Source organism: Lytechinus pictus, chromosome 2, assembly GCF_037042905.1.
Source record: "Lytechinus pictus isolate F3 Inbred chromosome 2, Lp3.0, whole genome shotgun sequence".
In the NCBI taxonomy this organism is placed as follows: Eukaryota; Metazoa; Echinodermata; class Echinoidea; order Temnopleuroida; family Toxopneustidae; genus Lytechinus; species Lytechinus pictus.
Genome location: NC_087246.1, coordinates 38729260 through 38753318, shown reverse-complemented (window position 1 = coordinate 38753318; position 24059 = coordinate 38729260). Strand labels below are relative to the sequence as shown.

The 24059-nt window shown below is 34.6% G+C and overlaps 1 protein-coding gene across 1 annotated transcript; it reads left to right on the top strand.

Annotated features, from left to right (window-relative positions):
* Positions 1 to 20: 20 nt before the first annotated feature.
* Positions 21 to 23306, top strand: LOC129254255 (poly [ADP-ribose] polymerase 2-like). Its single transcript, XM_054892711.2, has 15 exons — positions 21 to 193; positions 6329 to 6604; positions 7062 to 7268; positions 7795 to 7992; positions 8624 to 8748; positions 9132 to 9228; positions 10815 to 10987; positions 12730 to 12807; positions 13419 to 13642; positions 14420 to 14618; positions 16235 to 16359; positions 17293 to 17392; positions 18135 to 18233; positions 19118 to 19242; positions 19969 to 23306. The coding sequence occupies exons 1-15, from the start codon at positions 148 to 150 to the stop codon at positions 20120 to 20122; spliced, it is 2226 nt and encodes a 741-aa protein (XP_054748686.2). The 5' UTR covers positions 21 to 147; the 3' UTR covers positions 20123 to 23306.
* The last annotated feature ends 753 nt before the right edge of the window (positions 23307 to 24059 follow it).

The following is a 24059-nucleotide window of genomic DNA, read 5'->3' as shown; positions in this document are numbered from 1 at the left end:
GCTTCTGATTGGTCAAATGTGCGCGCGAGCGATCGATCGAGAGCACATTATTGGAGCTCCGAATCTGGCCGCTAGCGCCTCGGCCTCGACAGCACAATTTATACAATTACAATTGTAAAAGACAAGACAAGGATTAAATATTGCAGGATGGCAAAAAGTACGAAGAAGTCGACAAAACGTGAGAACAACGCAGGTAATTATAATTAACCAGAGTAAGTTAGACACCTAAATCTTGTAGATAAGCCTTGGTAGATTTGACTAGGCGCTCTAACTTATTCTTGCTGTAGACTACCGTACACTACAATCCGAATTATTGTGTCACAGAATTTTGATGAATCCAATTAGATACGTGTGTACAAGATTTACATGCGCCCATAATGGTAATGGCCTACTAGGAAAAAGTTCCATATGCACCCCCCACCAAAAATAACAAAAGATTGTTGAGACTTCCGGGGCCTGTTGCCTGACGAGATGAGCGATACATGGGAACGTCCTAGGACCATTCTTCCTAGATATAGGAAGATTGGCGACAAATCAGCGCTTTCCGTTTCACGAAAGAGTCAGGAAAGTTTTTGCCACACGTCTTCTTAATTAAGACATTATTTTTTATCTATAAACTTCATATGTGTCGATTGAAATATATTGATACATGCTCAGAACCTGCATATAACCATAATTAAACTGCATGAACTATGTCTTTACGACTTGTCCTGTCTACTCTGAACCCTGGATGATTATTTATTATGGATACTATTGCCTTCATAATCATAGGGCTGATCTCCGAAAGCAGCGGAGGGAGAAAACCAGGAAGGAAGATAGTCAGTGTCTTAGTGATGATAGTTCAAACAATAGTATGGACGAAACAAAGTCTTATTCTAAAAAGAAGTCGTCAACTAATAAACTACATTGCCTCTGTATAAATTTTCAAAGTATCAAGAATAAAAATAGGGTGTCTGAAGCCACACTGAAAAGTGTCGGCATAAAACAGCCTGATTTAGGGGAAAATATGGCACATATTTTGGGGGAAGTTCAGGCTACTAGAAAAATGTGATCTGAATTGATTATTAACTTTTGTTTGGCATGTATGGAAAGAGAAAATTCAGGGGCTTCTTTTGACAGTAAGGACAAGTTTATATGATCATTTTACATAAGGATTTAGAGATAAATTGCAAACCCTTATTTTTGTGTGTGTTGAGATTGCCATTTCTCCATGCATTTTCTATGGGAAAATGAAATTTCTGTTTTGCACAATTTTTTTCACTTTGTCGCAATTTTTCATTGTGATCTGGTTTCCAAATCTTTATAAAAATCATACCATCAGATAGAGCATAAAAAATCCTATTGGACTCTTTATGGACAAGTTTTTGGCATTAATAATAAATTTATAACAGCTCTCGGAAGCTAAAAATTTGGATTTGTGTGTGTCCATTTCTTAACTACACAGTCTATGGCAGAGAAATGCTGAAAATTGACCTAATTTCTTTCTTCTTTTTTGCAGCCAATAATTGGATTTTTTTCAAAAATGTTACATTTCTGTCAGTCTGAAGGTCATTTGTCTTCAAAATCACAAAGAAAATGTGATATTTTCTTGAAATAAGAAAAATAATTTTCTAATAAAAAAGCAGAATGGGAAACACTGATACATATGTACCAGCCAGATGTTGTGTTCGGTATGAAAAAATTGATGGTGGGCCCCAAGTCTGGGCACCTAACAATTTGAGTTAAGATTTAACATGAATTTCTTCTTATTTCACAAAATCTTTCAGTTAATAATGTTCCTTATATTATTTTGAGTAAGTGTACCAAATTTCTCATTGAAAAATGAAAGAAAATATAGGATTTTCTTGAAAAAACCTCGGGCAGTCTTTTTCAGATTGAAAAATAAAATGGTCCCCCATGTCTGCGCACTCATTCACTTTGCACACGATTCAGGGATTTTGATGAGAAAGGCTGCATTTTGAGGCCGTCACATGAAATGCCCTAAATTCATTATTTTTTCACCATTTTGAGTCAGATTTTTTATGGATACCCGTCTATGTATTACATGTATAAAGTTCATGCTCGTTATACGTATCTTCTTTTACTAGAATCGCGCAGATACGCGTGTGCGCAGACAAGGGGGACTGCGCAGACTTGGGGGAACTTGCCATACTGAAACATGGCTGAGTCCCTCAGTGATAGATGCGGAATTCATGCCTAATGGTTATACAGTGCATAGAAAGGACAGAGAAAGCTATGCCCATGGTGGCGTTTTTCTCATGCATAAAACCAATTTGCCAATTGTGAGAATACCTGACTACAGAAATTATATGGTGTCAACTTAACCTAATACGTAGAAGACCAATTTTATTGGCTACGGTCTATAAACCTAAACACAATGATATGACTACTGTGTATTCTCTTAAAGAATCACTTGACTTGATAAATGCTCATGTTAAGCCTTATGATGTCATCATCCAAGGAGATTTTAATCAAAGTAAATTGACTGGAAAGAGGCAATTGTATTGCAAACAGGTTCAGCCTCAAAAGAAACTGCTGAAGCATTATTAGATGTTACAATTAGTAGGGACAGTGATTTTCCGCGATCGCGGAAAACGGACGGAATTCACGGAAAGGGTGTTTTGAAACGGAAAGTGTCATTTCAAACGGAAAATCACGGAAAACGTATTTTCCCTCAAAATACACAGAATAGCAACAGAAATTACTCCAAAATCACAACAAAATGATAATATTAAATGGCCACAAAACCCCAGAAAACACGATCTCACTTCGCTACTTTCATGACAATTCACACATCGTGACTGCACTCGACATCAGCACACTTGATTGTACCCCGCACCGTACCCGTACCCTGCCGCCGGCGCCGGGTTGGGCTTCACATGCACACACATATCGTTCACTGCACGGTCGTGTGTTGCTGCCCTCTACGTTTGAAGATGTAACAGCACGATATCGTGGTTTAAATCCAAGATGGCGGATTGGCAAAAGCCGTTGACTGATGATAACGATGTCCAAAAAACCCCAAAATTATCGATGAAATATCATTTCACCGTGAAATAATGCTAATAATGTGAAAGGTGAGGATGTATGCATGCTAAATGGGGTTGGAAAAATATTTTATGCACCCACATAGATCCGATTAGAACGGATTCTATTGCGTTGTTGGTACAGTAGCAGATACAAATTTTGACCAGTGCGAGTGTACGGTATTCAATGTGTAAACGGAATTGTCACTTTTCCGTGTGTACAAAGTCTATGGGGGAAACGGAATTTCCGTTTTCTGACATGCTGAAACGGAATTTGAGATTTTCTGAAACGGAAAAGGCAACTTTTTGAAACGGAAAATCACTGTCCCTAAATTAGCAATGGCTTAGAACAGTTAGTAAATAGCCCAACAAGGGAAAACAATATATTAGACCTTTTCTTTTCAAATAACATTGCTGTCGTCCAAGACGTAAATGTCATCGCAGGGCTTAGTGATCATGATATAGTAGAATCAAGTATCAATGTTAAAGTAAGAAGGAATTGTAAACCTAAACGAGCAATTTTCCAAAGACAGAAAGCTGATGAGGAAAGAATTAAAGAAAGAATAAACCAGTTTTGTAAGAAGTACAGGGAAAGTTTTATGAACTGCTCAACGCAGGATAAATGGGATAATTTGGAAAAAGAGCTGAAATCCATAATGAAGGACCATGTACAAGTAAAGTTGGCTTCTAATAGACGAAATTTACCATGGTTCACAAGAACACACAGGAGAATGTGTAGGAAAAAACAAAGATTGTATAATAAAGCAAAGAGATCTGGTTTGCCCAAAGATTGGGATATCTTCAAAAAGTTTTGCAATGTAATTAGAAAAGAATTAAATAAATCTAAATCAGAGTATATAACAGACAATTTACTAATGTCATTAAAAGAAAACCCAAAGGTTTTTTGGTCTATATTTGCAAAATTAAAGAAAGAAAGTACTGGTATTGATGACTTTCTAATCAATAATAAAATAATAAGTGCTGATAAAGAGAAAGCTGTGCTTCTTAGCAAGGTATTTGTTAGCAACTTCACAAAAGAAGATGTAACAAATGTACCACTAATCTCTACTCAACTACCGGAAATACAAAAACTTGTTATTAGTGAATCTGGAGTACTTAAACAACTACAGAACATTAATCCTAACAAGGCATCTGGACCAGATGACCTTCCTCCGTGGCTCTTTAAAATGGTAGCAAATGAAATAACCCCAATTTTAACTGATATATATCAGTCCTCAATAAATGAGGGTATATGTACATTTACAGTGGAAAAGGGCTAATATTTGTTCTATCTTTAAAAAAGGGGAAAAGTCAGATCCAAATAATTATAGGAGTATCATTGACTTGTATTGCTTGTAAGATCCTCGAACACATTGTACATTCCCATATTATGAAGCATTTGGAAATGCATGAAATCTTGGTTGACAACCAACATGGTTTTAGAGCAAAACGTTCTACTACCACCCAATTAGTACTTACTATCCATGACATAACAAATGCTCTTGAGAAAGGAAAATCTGTACATGTAGCTTTCCTAGACTTTGCCAAAGCGTTCGATAAGGTTCCACACGAACGACTACTGAGAAAACTCCAATCATATGGCATTACTGGATCGCTCCTAAAGTGGGAAAGACACTTCCTCACAGGACGCTTCCAAACAGTCTTGGTCAATGGATCTCCCTCCGAGGAGTTGCCAGTGCTCTCAGGAGTGCCCTAGGGCACAGTAACCGGCCCACTAGATTTTCTTATGTACATCAATGATCTACCTGATGGCCTCCTGTCCACGACAATGCTGTTCGCCGATGATTGTGTCATTTACACTTCTGGCACAAATTCTAATGACTTTCAAATCCTCCAAGACGATCTGTCAAAACTAGAAGAGTGGCAGAATAAATGGGCCATGTCCTTCAATCCAGCCAAATGTGTCATCATGAAAATACCATCCAAGGCAGTACAGATTCCTACAGAAAGAGATTACACCTTCTGTGTCTACATGCTCTTACCTTGGTGTTGAAATGGATAACAGGATGCGCTGGGACGCCCAGATCAACAAAGTCTGCTCCAAAGCTTCCAGAGTACTCGGTTTCCTGAGAAGGAACTTTTGGTCTGCTCCCAAGGAAATAAAACAACTTTCCTACCAAACGTTGGTGAGACCAATCCTGGAATACGCCTCCCCTGCATGGGATCCCCATTACAAGAAGGATACCCAGAAAATAGAAGCCATTCAGAGAAAGGCAGCTCGTTTCTGTATGGGGAACTACAGACAAACCAGTAGTGTCACAACCATGTTACGGGCTTTAGAATGGGACTCATTGGAAGAGAGACGGAAATACAGTAGACTGAGCCTAATGTTCCAAATAATCAAAGGTCTTGTTGCCATCAACCCCAAAAACTTCATCCAGCAAAACACCCGGCAGACTAGAGGAAATAGTATCAAGCTCCAGCGTCTGCTAGTCAAAAGGGATGCTCATAGATACAGCTTCTTCCCTCGAACTACCAAAGATTGGAACGAGTTAAACATGGACACAACATTGATAAACTCATTAGACTCTTTCAAATCCAAACTCAATCAAAAACCTAGCAAGTGACCTGCTTACTTTGTGATTTCACACACATCAATAAAGTTGGTGGAGTACAGTAAGTCTGCATATGCCGACTTAACCCAAGACAAGACGAAGGCAATTTTGTCTTTCAAGTCCGCGACATCGTTTGATATCGATAGTATCGGAAAAATATTTAGTCTTCATCGTCACCTGAACCTTTTATTTCGGAATGACGATTTTTCTTCAAATCATATATTTCAATAAAAGAGGATCAAATAATGTTTTATTTATTACTGATTGTAGAATTGATGTATGGAGCGTACTTTATGAGGTTAAAAGAGAAAAAACTTTCAAGATTCACAGACATAACTGGATAAAATCGAAATTTTAATTACTGGTAGCTCACCCTTTTTCCCATAGATGCTGTAGTTAATCGTTGGCGAACCTCCACCATTATGAGTCCTGTGGGAGTCTTCCGTCTGTGTAGGAGGACTGAAAAACATCAGAAAGTGTTAAAAACCATTCTGAAACAGCAGAGTTTTCACTCTAGGCCCTGGCTAGACAGCAAAAAATGAAAAAAATAGGTGGAAGATACATTATTATTATCTTGGCTGTCGGGTTGTTTTTTATTCACAAGAACGCCCAAATCTTGAATTCTTGCAAGGCCCTCTAGGCTCTAGCCTATTGTAGTCTGTCTATATTTTCTAGATGTTTTGTCCACAAATTCACTTAATTCTTATGACTTTCAATGATTTATAGGAGGAGATGATGGTGAGTCTTCTCCATCTAAGAAGTTCAAGCCATCAAGACGAGTTCCTCTCTGCTGGCAGTGGGAAGGAGACAAGGGCATATGGACAGCCTGTGCTGCGGAACTTACTAAAGCTATCAACGACAGTCTGGATGGAGATGGTCAGAATGTAAAGTTTGAAGCAGCTGGAAAGACACTAGAAGTTAAACTGGATAGAATGGTTCAAAGGAACTGTACCACTGGATGGGAAAGGAGAATGAGATGCTGTATTCAAGATGGAAATCAATGTAAGTTTATCTTCAAATTTCTCATCACTATCAAAAGATTCCTAGATTGATAAATAGTAAATCACATGCTAAAATCACTTAACTGATGGGGGGGGGGTGTTTCTCTATAATGCTCTTGAATATCTTTTACAGGAATTCATCGCACTGTTTACTTTCTCAGCTTCATTTCAAAAATTTAAAATCACCTTGGAAGTGCTAGCTACTTGGTTTGTACTATTCACTATAATTTTTATTACATAAGTAATATTACCATATTTTTCAATATTTATCAGTCTCAAAAGGCAGATAAAAGTCTCTTCAGATATTTTTATTTTCACCAATTGCCATTAAGTTGATTACAGAATCTTTAGACTCAGAAATGAACTTTCGAAGATTTTATCTTGAAGGAAAATCACAAAATATATGACAATTGACATTTTCTCATTCAGGGTATTTCTATACTCCTTGCCTTTTCTAGATTTTGTGTGGCAATGGAAAGATGAAAAGAGGCGTTGGAATGCCTACAGTCCGTCAGAATCCATCGCACTGGAAAATGGACGTCAAAACAGTGATGACACAGTCTCCTTGATAATTGCTGGAAGGAGTTATACAATCAATCTGAACGACATGGAACAATGTAATGATGATACAGATGTGGTTAGGGAGATCCAACGATTAAAAACAGGTAATGACAATATGCAGGTGATTAGATCCAAAATATTGATTGGGGATCCTTTACTGTATTTTTTTAAAATATATATATATTTTTTTTCATTGTAATTCATTTCCAGAATGTAAAGTTAGTGGAATTATCTCAATAAGTTAGTTGATAGGTTGCCCACATAACTTTTCCAAAAATGTACAGAATTTAATCTCAGTTGATTAAAAATTGTGCAGTCTTAGTGACTAGAATGGCCCATCAATGAATACTTTTTAATGTCTGAAAACTTTTTTTTTGTATTTCGTGCTGTGATCAGAAATATTTTGCTTCATTTTAATCAATGGTTTGTCATAAGGTATTGTTGAACTCTTCTGAAATCATACATTTGGTAAGAGTCATTTGTTATTGATTTGGGGCATCTTTTACCAACAAAATAAAGGAATTATATCATGAATATTAAAGTAAATTTTAAGATTGGTTAAACCAGGGTTATTTGATATCTTGTTAATCGGGCAGTTGAAAAGTTTGAGCTATTTATGGTTTGATATAGAACACAATCCACCAAGTTCATCCATCAAACTTGTAAAGGAATCAACAAATGGTGTAGAGAAGGAGACAAAGAGTGGTAGAAAGGTCAAGAATGAACCAAAGGTGGTAGAGGAAGAGGAACAGATGGAGGAGGAGCAAGAAGAACAACCAAGTACATCAAAAGCCAAACCAAAGACAAAGTCAGGAAGATGGAATGAAGGTTTGTACCCATGTCGATCCTTAACATAGCACTTTGAAAAAAAAAATGAAAAGAAGATGATTGTTACGAATGATTTACATTTTATGAAAGTCTGATTGATATCAAAAGAGTAATAAAAGTATGACCCAGCTTGCTTGATCGAAAGGTTTATTGAGGAATATGAAAAATAGCAGCCAAAGACTGAATGCATGCACATTTAAATGTTTGTATATTATAAACTGCTTGAGAACACTGAATAGAAATGACTGTTGCAGTTAGATATTTCATGTTGGTTTAAAATTTGTTCAAATGGAATTTATCCTAATGGAAATGTGTTATTGAAAATCGTACATTTATAGAAAATTTATTTATGTTTGAATGGAGGGGGGGGGGTGTATCATATGACTATCCTTTGCTGAACTTTCGTATGAATTTTCTTTAATTAGAATCAAGTTGTATGTCATTTCACATTTTTAATCATTAAAAAAAGGCACACACTATGTGGTCAACCATCTTCTTTATATTATTTTGATAATGCCTTGCAAATTACACTTTGCATTAAAAGTATCCAAACATTTTTTTTCCATTTGAGAATACTTCTTATTTGATATTTGTTCCTAGGATATGAAAGTGTTCTTGTATTTTTTTTTAGGTGTGAAGACAGTGAGGATCACTGGTAATAGACCTCCTGTAGATGGTGAATGTGTTCAGATGTCTGATAAAGCACAGGTTTATATGGATGCTACCTCAGCAATGTATGATGCCATGCTTAATCAGGTAATTACTCAACTTGTTTTGGCGTATAGGATTCATAAATGATCTGTAGAAAGTGAAATTGAATGTTTCACAGTTAAATGCATTTGAATAATAAAATAGTGGCAATGATGATAATCAGTTAATACATTGATCTTAGAGCATGAAAATTTGAAGAAAGTAGGTAAGGTACTCTTTGACTTGTGAACAAAAAATGGTAGTGTAAAATCCGTAGGAAGACATTTTTTATTTCCCTAGTAACAGATACTAAAAATGTATGCCAAATTAATATCCAGATTTGAAAAAAAAGGAATAGCACTTAATGCATACTGCTGTGTCAAATATATAGATTAACCTGTGGTTGTAATGAGACCTTCAAGATGTATTTATTTTCTTTACATTAACAGACCAATTTGAAGAACAACAACAACAAATATTATGTGATACAGCTTCTGGAGGAGACTAGTAGGAAATGGTACCATGTTTGGTTTCGATGGGGTAGAGGTAGGAATATTCATTATCCTCTGAGTATAAGCAAGTATTGTGGATACCAATTTTCAATGGCAGAGACCTCTGGGGATTGTACTAAATTGCTTGTGTTTTAAATTTTATTTCACTATTCATTAATCTTCACTATTTACACCATTAATGTGCATTTCATGAAGGCTTTTACACTGTTTAGAAATGCACCAAACTTTCAAGGCATTGCTTTATACATGTAAATTGCTGATCTGATTCTGATCTTGATGTTTATCCTGATAATGGAGCAGGAAAAAAACCTCATGCTGCAGAGAACCACATTGCCCAAAGTTTTATATTATAGCCTTGTCTGCCAGCATGATGTTGGTGGTGGGTGACCTGTAGCCTCTTGACTTGGGTTTTTTTTTTTTAATTCTGTTTTCTGTTGCTGTACACTTCAATGAAACCATGATCTGACTCACCATTGCACAAATAAGAATATTTGCTATTTGTGTTTGTACAACACATTGAAAGTTAGCGAAAAATATAAACATTAATCATTTTTTTTCCTGTGTTTATAAAAATTAGAAAGAATTATTGAAAGCAAATCCCTCAAACGTGCATCTTATCTGCAGCAGCAGTGTGCTGAGTATAATGTACTTAGAAGTTTTATTGCAGTGGTCAATTGACACAATTCTATTAATACTAGATTTGTGGGAAAATATTACTAGGATATTCTACAAGAAGTTTCATTTGGGCTACTGCAGTAGTCTACTCACAGTAAATATCTCTAAACCCTAAAACCGCCGGGGTGGGAGGGGGAGTTGAATCAACCTCTCCTCTCCACATTTTCAGCGACCATTCCGCTGCGCAAAATAGGTCGACCGCGCCGCTTGCTGACTTTTTACTATGAAATCTTGCGCATCTTTTGAGACCAAATTTACAATGCCCAGGTATGCGGTTTTGAAAATCATGCAACATTATGTAAGTGCATGTCAGACCCCAAATTGCTCCAAAATGTTATTTTGTGTACAAAGTCAATGTAAATTGAGTTTTCTCATCTTATAAAGATATGATTATTTTTACTTTCATCAGCTGATATTCATTGATTTTAGCATAATTATACTTCAAAAAGGTTCTGCTATAAATTTGGCAAAAAACAAAGAAAAACAAAAGAGGTTGAAAAATGAAATACATAAGAAATTCATAAAGAATACAATACATAAGAAATTATTTTTCATACCAGATTTTTGTTCATTTTCAATTGTTAGCAATGGTATAAAAATATCAAAACCACAAATTAGCATTCTAGGAGGTTTTTTTTGTGAAATAGAGCAAAAAGTATGATTTACTCATAAATTAGCATAATTAATTAATATTAAAAAAATCTGATGATTTCTGAAAAATTAACCATACAGCCTTGTAGATTTCATCCCACACTATTATCATGCCAATTTTTACGTTGTTCGCGTGATCAGCGGCCGAGATCTCAAGGGGGGGGGGGGGGGTTGATTCACCCCCCCTCCTTCAAGTCATGTAACACCCAAAAAAGCCCGGAAATAAATAAGGAAATAAATATTCTTTCTCATTCTGGTAATGCAACTATGAATTCCTCTCTTATCCACCTGCAGTTGGACACAAAGGGCAGAACAACCTTGTCAACTGTGGAACTGATCTTGAAAAAGCAAAGTCTACATTTGAGCAGAAGTTTTGGGACAAGACTAAAAATGAGTGGATGAATAAAGATAGCTTTGTGAAGGTAGCAGGGAAATACGATCTACTCAAGATGGATTATGATATCAAGGTAAGTATATTACAATCACAATTTGAGATGAATGATAAATTATTTTGTATTGCTTACATCTTTTTATGAATCAACTTCCCAATGCATTATGACATAGGACTTGGATGATGGGCATACGGTGTAAAATATACATGTATATCACCAAAAATTAGTGGATTTAATAGTGCAAACAAGTCAAAGTATTGTATTTATTACTAAGCAACATAGACCTGGGTTCCATTTCATTAATTAAACTGGTTCAATTCATAATACTTATGACAAATTTACTCTTTACCAATCAAATGCCATGATTTCAAACTCTTAAAGGTCAAGTCCACCCCAAAATATTGTTGATTGGAAATGATAGAGAAAAATCAAACAAGTATAATGCTGAAAATTTCATCAAATTCGGATGTAAAAATAAGAAAGTTACGACAAGTTTCACTTATTTTTTCTCAAAATAGGTATATGCACAACTCAATGATATGCAAATGAGAGTCGATGATGTCCCTCACTCACTATTTCTTTTTTATTTTTATTGTTTGAATTATACAATATTTCAATTTTTGCAGATTTGATAACAAGAACCAACTTGACTTAACCATAAACTGAAAAATAATGGTCATTCCACATGTTCAGGGAGGAATGAAATTTGTTGTACATGACAATGAGGAGAAAATTAGAATTTTTCATATTTCATATAATTGAATACAACAGAAATAGTGAGTGGGTGACGTCATCAGTCTGCCCATTTGCATACCGACCAGGATGTGCATATAACTGTTTTGTGAAATTAAGCGAAACTTTAAAATGTCATAACTTTCTTATTTTACATCTGATTTTGATGAAATTTTTATTGTTATGCATGTTGGGTTTTTCTCCCTTTATTCAAATCAACTTTTTATTGGGATGGACTTGTCCTTTATTAAAGAAGTAATATGATATGGGACCCAGATTCCATGACCACCCCTTTCCTATCTATGATCAAATATAGTTCAGATGATAAAGTTGATTCTTTCATAAGTCAAATGGTCAAAGTAAACTTACAGAACACAGTAAGCATTGCATGTGTTACATGCTTCTTCTAACTTAGATTTAGCCCAATTTGAACAAATGACCTGTTCCAAGGAATTTGCCTCCAGCTGCATGACTGTGTAAGCCATTTCGTAATTACAATTTGCATGTTAGCAAATGGAAGTCATCGTCCATTAACTGGAATAGTATTTTTATATCATTACGATGATCATGATTATTCATGCTATTTAAAAATATGCATGTTATCCCGTTTAAAAGTTGTGCTTGGGATAACATGGGATAACATGCATATTTTTCAGTCATGTTTGGTATTTGGTAATGTGTCACATCATTTGTTAAAAAGCACACAGTGGAATAGCATCTCTCCCAATTGTAAATTAATATAACATACTACAAGCGATGTTACCTGGTGTATGCAGTAGTTCCTTGATGAGAGTTTAATATTGCAGATGGGCATACCAGGAAAACTTACATAACTTAAAGAAATTCATGTGTTGTGTCTGTAATTAATATTGTATTAGTCTGGAATTCATAATTCTCTCAATTATTCTAATACTTATAATGACAATAACCTTAATTTTAAACTAATAATTATGCTACAATGGGAAAAAAATCTCTATCTATCCTATTCCCAATCTATCATATTTTTACCCCATCAAGTTTATATGGGGGGGGGGAAGTATTTTTAAGGGAAATAAAAATGAAATGTATTTTTTTTCTCTCATCAGGACAATGAGACAGAATCATCAGGTGATGCAAAGAAAGCAAAGCCAAAAGTTCCTTCAAAGCTTGACATCCGAGTACAGGTATGTGAGAACTATGAGGCCATACTTTTTGCTATAGAAACCATGTATTTTCGAATGAATGTGGAAGGTAATGTGAGCTGCAGGGAGACATTCACAAGACTGAAGTGGAGACTGATTGGAATTAATGAATGTAGACAATGTAATATATTGCCTTGGTATAGGAAAAGATAGTGAGCTTTTCACTGAACAGCATAAATTTACACTCATTAACATACAGATAAAAAAAAATACGTAAATCAAAACTTCCAAATTGTACAAAAATCAGCTTATGCAAAATATACACTGTACATCAAAATAGAATATTAGGAAGTGAGAGTGAACATACAGATCGTAAAGATACAAAAATGAAAAACTTACAAAATTGTACCAAACTCAGTTTATACAAAATATACATCAAAATAAAATATTAGGAAATGAGAGTGAGGGGATGAGCTGTAGATGAAGTGAGTTCTCATACAAATAGTTCAAAGATAATAAATCTACTGAATTGAATGATAATTATATTATCAACAATAAAGGAAGGTGTTCAAGATGGCAAGTTATGCAATGAAATAAACATTTTGTTGAAGCTATGTTTAAGTGTCATTTATGAATTCCTTTTTTTTTTGTAGAACCTTGTAAGTTTGATCTGCAATGTGAAGGCAATGGAGGATATGGTTATTGAGATGAAATATGATACCCAGAAAGCTCCACTTGGTAAGCTGACTGTTGACCAGATAAAGGCTGGTTACCTTGCTCTTAAACAGATTGAGATATGTATAGAGGGTGGTATCATCGGTGATAAACTAATCCAGGCTTGTGATGCATTCTACACCAGAATTCCACATAATTTCGGGTGAGTTCATTCATTCATTCATTCTTGATAAGTATGGGTATACGATTGAAGTAAAAAAAAAATTTGCATACACTTGGTCAGGTGCATTCCACGCAAAATAGTCACTTGCAAAAACTGTGAAAACCTTCAGAAATATTATGAGAGTTCATCATGCATTTTTTCTGATTTATATTTAAGTTAAAATTCTTGGCATGAGTTTTTATCAAACCCCAAATATTCGGGAAATTTTTTATGTTGATGTTAATATTTATTTTTACTTAACTCTCCTAGTACTTTCCTCACTAAAAATGTTATGATTTGCCTGTTTTGCTGTAGATTAATGGAATAAGGTTGTTGTGTTTTATTGGGGGGATGTATGTTATCTAAAAAAAACTACTTAAAATAGTTTGAATGATGGTTGTTCCCTGTATTGCTCCAATAGTTTGCATGCACCTGAAAAATTCCACAAAAATATTTTCTTCACAAAAGTCATAAAATTTAGTCTATATCCAATAATTATGACAAATTCACAGGAGACTTTACCCTGCTCTCTTACTATTGACTGACATGACATGATTACTGAATCCATTCATTTGTATTAAAGTTTCTGTGAAAAATAACGGGCAAAAATTTGAGTTCAATCTTCATTAATGTACTTTCATATATTACTCATTTTTTTCATCATCATTCCTTTAATAGAAATAACGTTATACCATATCATCACTACCTCTGATTCAGCAAGTAAAAAGAAAGAAAAAAACCTATGGCTGTAATTCAGTTCTTTGTATTATTTTCCAGCATGCAGCGGCCTCCAGTGATCCGAACGAAGAATGAGTTGAAAGCCAAGCTTGCCCTGATTGAAGCATTGAGTGATATTCAGGTTGCTCTGACAGTTCTTAAATCAGAGAAAAATGAAGATGAACATCCGATCGACCAACAATATCATTCACTCAAATGTCAAATGAAACCAATTGATAAGACGTCAGAAATATTCAAGGTTTGTTCTTCTTTGTTATTCCATTTAAATGGGAAGGAGGCAGGAGGGTGTGGTACTGAATCTATTATTGATGATATCGATAAGATGTTCGAAATTGCACATGTGAATCTGCTTAATTTGCATGTTTCTATCTGAGCATGTTGGGAATTTACTGGAAATGAACAGGTTGCAGGGTTCCCACCCCATCAGGGAAAATTATTTTACTTTTTTCCAGTCAGGGAAAAATCAGGCAATTTGATTTTGAAAAATATCTCAAATCAGGGGAAAATGCCTCAAATGAGGGAAAAAATCAGGGAATTTTGATCAGCCCAAAAGTCGAAAGCAAGGTAGTCGGTCTTGCTTATCAAAACAACATCCATTGAATGACCCGGTTATGGTGGTACTAGGTTTACATTATTGTTTTTATACTGAAAGTACATGTAATTCACTGAAACAACTTAGGAAACATGCAAAACAGGGAATGGGTTTAAATGATTATCAGGGAATTTCTAAACTTCGTCAGGGAAAATCAGGGAATTTTGTATTCTTGAAAAGCTGGGAACCCTGAGGTGGGTTTTATCCATGATTGGTGGTTCTGTCTCAGTTGTACCTAGAACCACTGTGAATTATTAAAGCTTGTAACCTATTAATACCAGGGGTGTGAGAGTTCAGATTTTTATCTGATTTCAGATTTTTAAATTTTTTTTCAGCTTAATTTCAGCTTATTTTTGGCTTTCCTCTGTACAAAAAGTATGGGAGCTCTTTCTATTTCAGACTTTTTCAACACTCTTCAGCTTTTTTTAGATCTTTTTATTTGTGGCCACTCACACCCCTGTAATACTCTAATGTGCAGTCTGTTATGATAATAATTATACTTGCTTATATAGCTCTTAACATTTACTGTATCAAAAATCTCGAAGTGCTCTTAGGTAATTTAGGTAATGCAGCATAATTACCCTGGCTTTAGTAGAGTAGTTCCTACCAGGTACCCATTCACTACACCTGGGTTGAGTGTAGCACAATGTGGATAAATTTCTTGCTGAAGGGAAACATTCCATGGCTTGGAATCAAACCCACGTCCCTCATATCGGAAGACAAGAGTCATAACCACTAGACCAAGATGCCCCCACATACCAAAAGACTTTCAAGGCTTTTATACCACAGGAAGGTCTGCTACATCAGGTGATCATTGATGATCAGTTATGTTTTATACGTTGAAGTCAAAACCACATGGGCCCCATCTTACAAAGGAGTTTGATTGATCTTAACTATGAAAAGCCAGCAACGCCATCATCTACTGTCAAAATAAATCATGTTCTCTTGTGCGTTGTCATTGTTTTTGTCCATCAGCATGATCCTTCTTGTTTATAAAGGATCACTGCATACATTCATCATAGATAAAGAATTATGGTGCTGGTGGCTTTCCATGGTTAGATTTATTGAAATTGTCACACTCGTTTGTAAAAAACAGGGCCTAGGTAATCATACAATGGTCAATCAATTGTAAACAAAGAATTATGGTGCTGTTGGCTTTCCATAGTTTAGGTTGATTGGACCAATCACACTTGGTAAGATGGGGCTCTGAATAATCATACAGGAACCAATCAGTCATAACCGATTATGTCTTCTTAATGCAGTTAATCCAAAGCTATGTGTTGAACACCCATGCCAAGACCCACAATCAGTACACAATGACTGTAGACGAGGTCTTTGATCTGGAGAAAGAAGGCGAGAAATCTCGCTTCAAGGATGTTGGAAACAGGTAGGATTATTTTCTATTGTAAACAGCATGTAGGACTGACAGTTATTAGTTTTGTCCAAGATAATCAGTAACAATGGTCAATAGCTCACCAAATGACACATGTTTTATTGAACAGTGGTCTGTTTCAGAGAGCCGTTTGTAAAACTATGTATGACTGTATACATAGCCAGTATATTTTGTACTGGATGAAGTTTTCTTTGCTAATTTGCTTGAACTTATCTTTCCAGGAGGTTGGAGCCAGAGATTAGCTCTGTTATCAATTTTGCCAAGTAACAGACACACTGGCCCTTGTTCTCAAGAGGTTTCAATTCTACCATAGTGCAAAACCATGGACTATGCAGATTCTGTGTTAAAAAAAAAAAATCATGCTTATCTCATCGTATACACTATAAAGAGAAGTCTTATTATATATGTATGCTTTAGGCAATGGGCTCTAAATTCATGTTTGAATAAAGCACAATAACAAAAGAAATCTGCATAATCCATTGGTGTGTGCCATGGTACAATTGAAACCTCTTTTTTTAGTAGACTTTACCAATTAAGTTAGTCAGGACCTGTGTATCCATCGGGTTAAATGGTTCCATGACATTTGCTCCGGCGACAATTGCTCCGCTGTGAATTCCACACACTAATGGAATGACCAACTTCAACCCTGGATTTAACACTGTACTCTATCCTAAACCTAAAATAAAAGCCTGTTGCAACCCTAACCCTATATCATAAATGAAATGTTGTGTCACCGGTAGAATACCCATGATTCCTATGGATTCATACTCTCGGACTTACAACCTTTACGCTAACAAACACTTGTAATAATGGTTGTTTCAAATGGTTTGATTGTTATATCAAAACTCCACTTTACGAAGAGACATCAGTTTAGTTTTCTTTAAGACAAGGGTGATATTTGGAAAGACTTGCTGTTGTTCTTTCAAGGATGCTGTTGTGGCATGGCTCTCGTGTAACAAACTGGGCCGGTATATTGGGTCAAGGACTACGTATTGCTCCTCCTGAAGCGCCAGTAACAGGATACATGGTAGGTCTTGTCTTATTCAACCATCAGACTCTTTGAAAACTCTGCGACTTTTACCTGTAGTTAGGTTAAATTTCTTTTCTATTCAACTTCAAAAAAAATGCAGAGGGAATTAAAATATTGCATGTTTACCCTAAAAAGACCGGGGGAAGGGTGTTTCTGTTATGTATAAAGCTCTCTCCATGACCTTTTTTGCTCATGTCTTGCTCAAATTTTAGTCCACATTTGTAACACCAGGTTTGAGGTTCCAACAAGTGCATGTTGGACCCAAAGTTGCTAAAAAGCGTGATTTTAGATAGATATCCTATGCTTACAGTGTTTCTCGCCAAAATTCATCAGTGCATCATTTATTTATTATTGATTATAATCAATTGATTTGATCTTTTTTTTATAATTAGAATTTGTGTTACCGAAGATTTCCATCGACAAAATGAAAACAATATGTAAAAAACAATGAAGTATGTAAAGAAAATCAAATGATGAAATACAAAAGACAATCTTTTGATTCCGCGTTTTTTAAGATGTGCATTAAAAAAGAGAATGTTTTGTCATCACATCAGCAGTGTAGGAGCTTTATTAAAAGATTTAGAGCAGAATTTTAATTTCGTGCATAAGTTTAGTTAGCATAATTAATAAGTTGAAATTATATTGAAATTATTTTGGATCGATAAAATATACAATATTCTAGATTATGTCATTGGTGATGTGCATGGTTTAACACTCCATAATGTTATTTTGTTTTCAGTTTGGCAAAGGAGTTTACTTTGCTGATATGTCATCCAAGTCTGCTAATTATTGTTTTGCTACAAGGACCAATCCTAATGGATTGCTAACACTCTGTGAGGTAAGAGATATTAGTAGTTTAATCGTGCTTTCAAGTGAAATAGGCCATTTACAGATTAATAAGGGTCATGAAGGGTAATTATATTAAAAGTTATTTTATGTTTATTTTACCAGTATGGCAAATATGTTCTGAATTAATGGTTGAAAATTTAAATGACACTCGTCAGTTATATTTGCCAGCTTGTACTGGTTTGTGATTTTGCTAATTTCATTTAGGTACAGCATTATACTACGTATTGTTGGGAGATCTTCAATATGATTTAACACCTTACTGTAACGTACATTAATCAGCAATAAATCATCTTTAATACTTGACCAATGATTAAATTGATTTTGACCTGCTGAAAATGATTTTCCTTTCTCTTGTCAGCTGAATTCATCAAATGATTTTTCTCTTCTATTTTTGCATTATTTGAATTTATTGTGATTCATATTTAATTTACACTCAAAACTCCTTGCTTTAATTTGATCTGTTATAATATTGAATATCTTTTTTTGTGTGTAATTTATGTATTGCCTGCGTATATTTTATATTTATTTTTCTTCATATATTGTCTTTGAATGTTCATAATCTCCAATCTACTGTATGTAAATATATATACTTCAGCCACAGGCTGCCAATCATGTATATTATAATAAATATCAGTAAACCATACTATTGAATATTCAATATTATATTATATATTATGCATTTCCCCTTCTTTGTACTTAAACTCTCCCCTCTTAATAATTATTTGTTTAATGTTAATTCAATGATTAAAATTGAGTAATGATGTCGGTATATAATATGATTATATTGAATTAAGATGTAAGAAGGTATTTTGCTTTTTTTTTAAATATGAGAACAGCGAAATAGGTTAACTTTGTTCTGTTCCCATAAACCAGGTTGCCCTTGGCACTGAGAATGAGCTTCTAGCAGCAGACTACAATGCTGATGCTTTACCACCTAATAAACAGAGTGTAAAGGGATTGGGACGTATAGCACCAGACCCAAAGAAAAGCTTCACAATGTAAGTTTGTAAATATTTAAAAACCGATTTGTAATCTGAGTTTACTTTGAAAGACATATCTATATTTCTAACTTCAACTGTTATAAGGGAGATCCTCGCATATTGAGTGAGCTTGTCTACCCAAGAAGGCTTGGTTTAGTCGTGGTGTTTAAGTATTGCATATTCATAATGTGTGGTATTGATGGCCAAAACATAGTAAACATCATTAGAAGAGTAAATATGAAAATAAAAAGATATATGCATGAGTAGTCACAGTACGATAATACGCCAGACGGTGGCCTCTACTTATAGAGAAGAAGAAGAGCCGCACAGCACACCTACACTTACCTCTATCAGATCATAGTGCAGAGTTTGTCTGCTAGACCAGGGTCCTGTTTCATAAAGACTTGTTATAATAACAAATGCAAGACTTCTATAACAAAGTTATTATCAGCCATTCAGATTGAAGGATTTCAGTCGCTTATAACTGTTATTGTAAATTTGTTATTGTAACAAGTTTTTGAAACGGACCCCAGGTTTCCATTCCTGTATTCCTATCCCTCAATTTATTGTAATGACATCTCTAGCTAGCCAGATTTTACAACTAGGTAGAGTACATGAGTCTTATGCTGAAAGGGAAGGTTAAAATGAAGTGTTTACTGTAATTGAAGTTGATTTGTGTATTTACATCTCTCTCATTCTCTTTTTATCCCCCCCCCCTTCCTCCTCTGTCTCTGATATTTGCAGGGAGGATGGTACAGTAATACCTCTTGGAAAAGGTATCGACACCAAGGTAGTCAACCCCAATGGCTATACTCTAAACTACAATGAATACGTCGTCTACAACACCAATCAGATCCGTATGCGCTACCTTGTCAAACTCAAATTTAACTTCAAGTGAAACCTAAGAATGAGATAGACTGTGATTGTACCACCATTGCTCTTTATGGATTTGTTCCAGTCGGCTATTGCTTTAATATTATGAGATGCTATTGTCCTGTGCAGAGCTGTTAGACTTTGGAACTGGACCACATCTATCATAGAAATGACTGCCGTTTAGAAAGAGACTGTTGTATCTACATGTTTAATGGGACCTCATTGCCATGATGATTAGATGCCTGCAGGGCTTAAAGTAATCCAAGACCATAGAAGGCCATGGCCATTAATACTATATTCATTGGCCCCAATGCCCATTTCTCTGGCCTTGCAAATTTTTAAGCCTTTCTTTTTCTTTGTCTTTTTCCTGTTTGTGTTAATAGAAATAAGCCAGATGTAGAAATGTGACTTTTCCCAAAAAATGTTTAAAATATGAAGCCTGTGCCTGGCATGGTAGGGTTTATTGTCCAATAACATGCCCAATATTAAATATGTTTGAATGGCATTTTAAATGAAATCTATGCCTGATAACCATCATACACATTTCAAGTCAAAATGAGATTGTGTTAATAACAAAGAGTTTAAATGTATTACTACATTCAAATTTGTTCAATGCCATTAGTGGTAGACATCATGTTCATGGTTGTACTTTTACCATAGTCTTTTAGTATTGGTATTTCATTGAGAGAAAAATACATCTATATGTTTCATATACACTTCAGCATTGTGAAAGTTGATATGATTTATTCCATGAAAAGTGAATGTTCATTTATGAGATAAAATCTATAACTGTATGACAGGTGATTTCATAGCCCACTCTAGCTCTCATTTAGCTTTTAGGTCACAAAAAATGGTATGTCATCTAATTATCCTATTATAAGAGCTCTTATGTGTGAAAGTTACTACATACGCAAGTCTGAGATAAACTTAAGACCAATCTCTTTCTTCATCATTGTTTAACCTTAATTAATCACTTTTATTAATCTACAGCTAATTACAGTCCAAATAGATGTGAAATATCAAGGCGAATGGCACGTGTGTGGATTTAGTCTATTTAACCAGGAGTAATAAAATCAGAGAGCTTCGTTACAATTATAGAAAAGGTTCCAAAGGAAGAGGCTATTTTATAGTTTGTTAGCGAACTGTAGGATGATTATTACATTATGCGAGATCAACATTTCACGTTGGCAATCCTTGTTTTAATTTAAGGTATTGAGAATCAATGATATGAAATATGGTATAATCAGACCCAAGCAACTTATTTTCAGCCAGTAATTTTGTACACATTTTAATGTGAATAAAATGTCTCATTCGAGATGATTTTCTGGCTTTCATAGCAATTGCAAGTGACATCTTTGATAAATCGTAAACTAATCCAAAGTTAATAATGTACTTCATCAAGTAAAGCCTAAAACATACAATTACAAAGAAAAAGGTAAAGCCTAAAATTATTTGTTGGAAGTTAATTTGGTATGTATGTAAATGTTCTACCAAACTGAATCTCATGTAATGATATTCTTATTGTCAAATATAATGTAACTTATGCACAGAATACATGCAATTCTCTAAAGATATATTCTATTTCTTTGTTGCTGAAATTGATAAACAATTGAAAAAATATTGTTTGTGACCAAATATGAATATGTGTTCTTTACAGATATAATCATTGTTTTGTAGCAACTGGAATATTAATCCACTTATTCGTCTTACATGCAGCTGAAATTTAAAAAAAGATGAAGAGGAGAGTGAAATTTTCAGTCCTCATTTGAAATAACTTCTAATGTTAATTGGTAAGTTCTTTTCACTTTAAATGTATGAGTCAACTGAAGTGAAATGTACCAAACTACATGGTTGACAATATTGCTTTAATTGCCAAAATATTTCATCTGAGAGTCACACATATCTATATGATGGATATAAATTGTACCTTATGTACACAGTTATAACTGATACACTCTTAAAAAGAGTTGATTGAAAAATCAAGCAATATATATCTTTGATATGTGTTAAGTATGATGGGTAGCCATGCAGGCTTAGAAATAGTTATGCAGTCTTTCATACCATACAGTGTTTTTTACCATACAGTGTTAAGTGTTGAGTTTTAACATGTTGCATTCTCTTTCAATCCTGTTATCAAGAAATTTGGTGAAATGCTTCATCAGTAAAAGCGAACATTTTGGATGATCAGGCAGATCTGCTAACTGCTAAAATGAAATTTAATTGAGATAAACTAATTTTTATGATATCTATTCTATTTGTTCCATTGCTTCGAAAATTGAGTCTAGAACTTTTGTTGTTTTCAAGTCAATATCTATTTTGCCTTGTTTTTTTTTACATTTATGTACTGTGAAAATCACTCTTCTTTTGTATCTGCCATTTCCTCTTTACTTTAAAATCCTATGCACTAAAAGTGCATATCCCTTCTTTTATCTTCAAATTAATTTCTCCTGCCTAGTTATGGACAAATGGGTGTGTCCTGAAAGTTCCATGACATTTGTTTCGACGACAATTGCTCCAATGTAAATTCCACACATTTTTGAAAAAAATATATTTTGACAGTTTTATTAATTTTCATAATTATATGACATAACAAAAACAATAATCAAAAGTAAATTACTACATTCAAAAGTAAATTTCACACATTACTGGAATGACCAACTTCACCCCTAGATTTAATACTATACCCTATCCTAAACCTAACCCTATGCCCTATCCTAAACCTAACCCTATATCTTAAACGAAATAAAGCCTGGAGCAATTGTCGCCGGAGCACTGGCATGAAAACTGATAGTCTGCATACACCTGTGAAATTCCACAATGTTTTCTTGACAAACATCAAAGATCCAGTAGAAGTAGATCTACTCCGGTCTAACCTTAGCCATTTATTTTGCTAAATTTTCCCTTTGCATGGTGTATGCAGTGCAGTGGTGCAGGTGGGTATGTGCATGCAGCTAGTGTGTAGGCAATTAGTTGTAAGGATCTATATATTGTTATGTATAAATTCTGATGATAGTGTTTTACAGTTCAGATATGTTACTTCTGCTTATATCCACATGGTTTTTGTATTTCTCTCATTCATGAATCTTTTCTATCAGTACAAACCTATTTGCAAAAAAAGTTGATGAACACTCTTCATTGCAGTATGTGATTTGAAAGCTGAATGTCATTTCCACATAGTAATAAAAATGAAAATGAAGAAGACAAAGAAATGAGTACCACAGTTCTGGATTTTGATCTCTTAGTGTGAATATGTTAGCCTGAAAAGAAGAAGTTGGAGCATAATGACATATCCAATGATTTTTTTTTAAAAGGAAAACTTAGTCAAAGCAAGAAGAGGAAAAATTGAATAACTAAGGAAGTTAAAATGGGGAAAATGATTACATCTTTGATGTCCTTCCTTCATATAAATTCATAAGCTTAAAATTTCACACAACAGGGGTGGTATTCTGAAAATTGTCTTGATTTTTCTTGTAACTTTTCTTGTAAGTCGGCAAGATAACAGCTCGCTAAAATTTTCTTAAATTGGTATTCTGAAAATTTGTCTTGTCTCTGTAAGGACGTCTCCTATTTTCACACAACAGGGGTGGTATTCTGAAAATTGTCTTGATTTTTCTTGTAACTTTTCTTGTAAGTCGGCAAGATAACAGCTCGCTAAAATTTTCTTAAATTGGTATTCTGAAAATTTGTCTTGTCTCTGTAAGGACGTCTCCTATTTTATCTCTGACACGCCCAATATTTCATCATCAACCAATCATTAAGCTTGTTATACGCTTAGGTCAACCAATAGAAGTGTCTCTTCTGAAAAATAATGAAGCGCATTGTTGATATGAGGCGTAATTTCCTTGCGCCCCCGATGCCCGTGCGCTTCTGTGCTAAAAATACACATGGCTCTTTTCAGAGACATATTTTCTCTGAAAAGATTCATCGTCTCGAACACCAATTTTCAATTGCTGAAAAGTCTA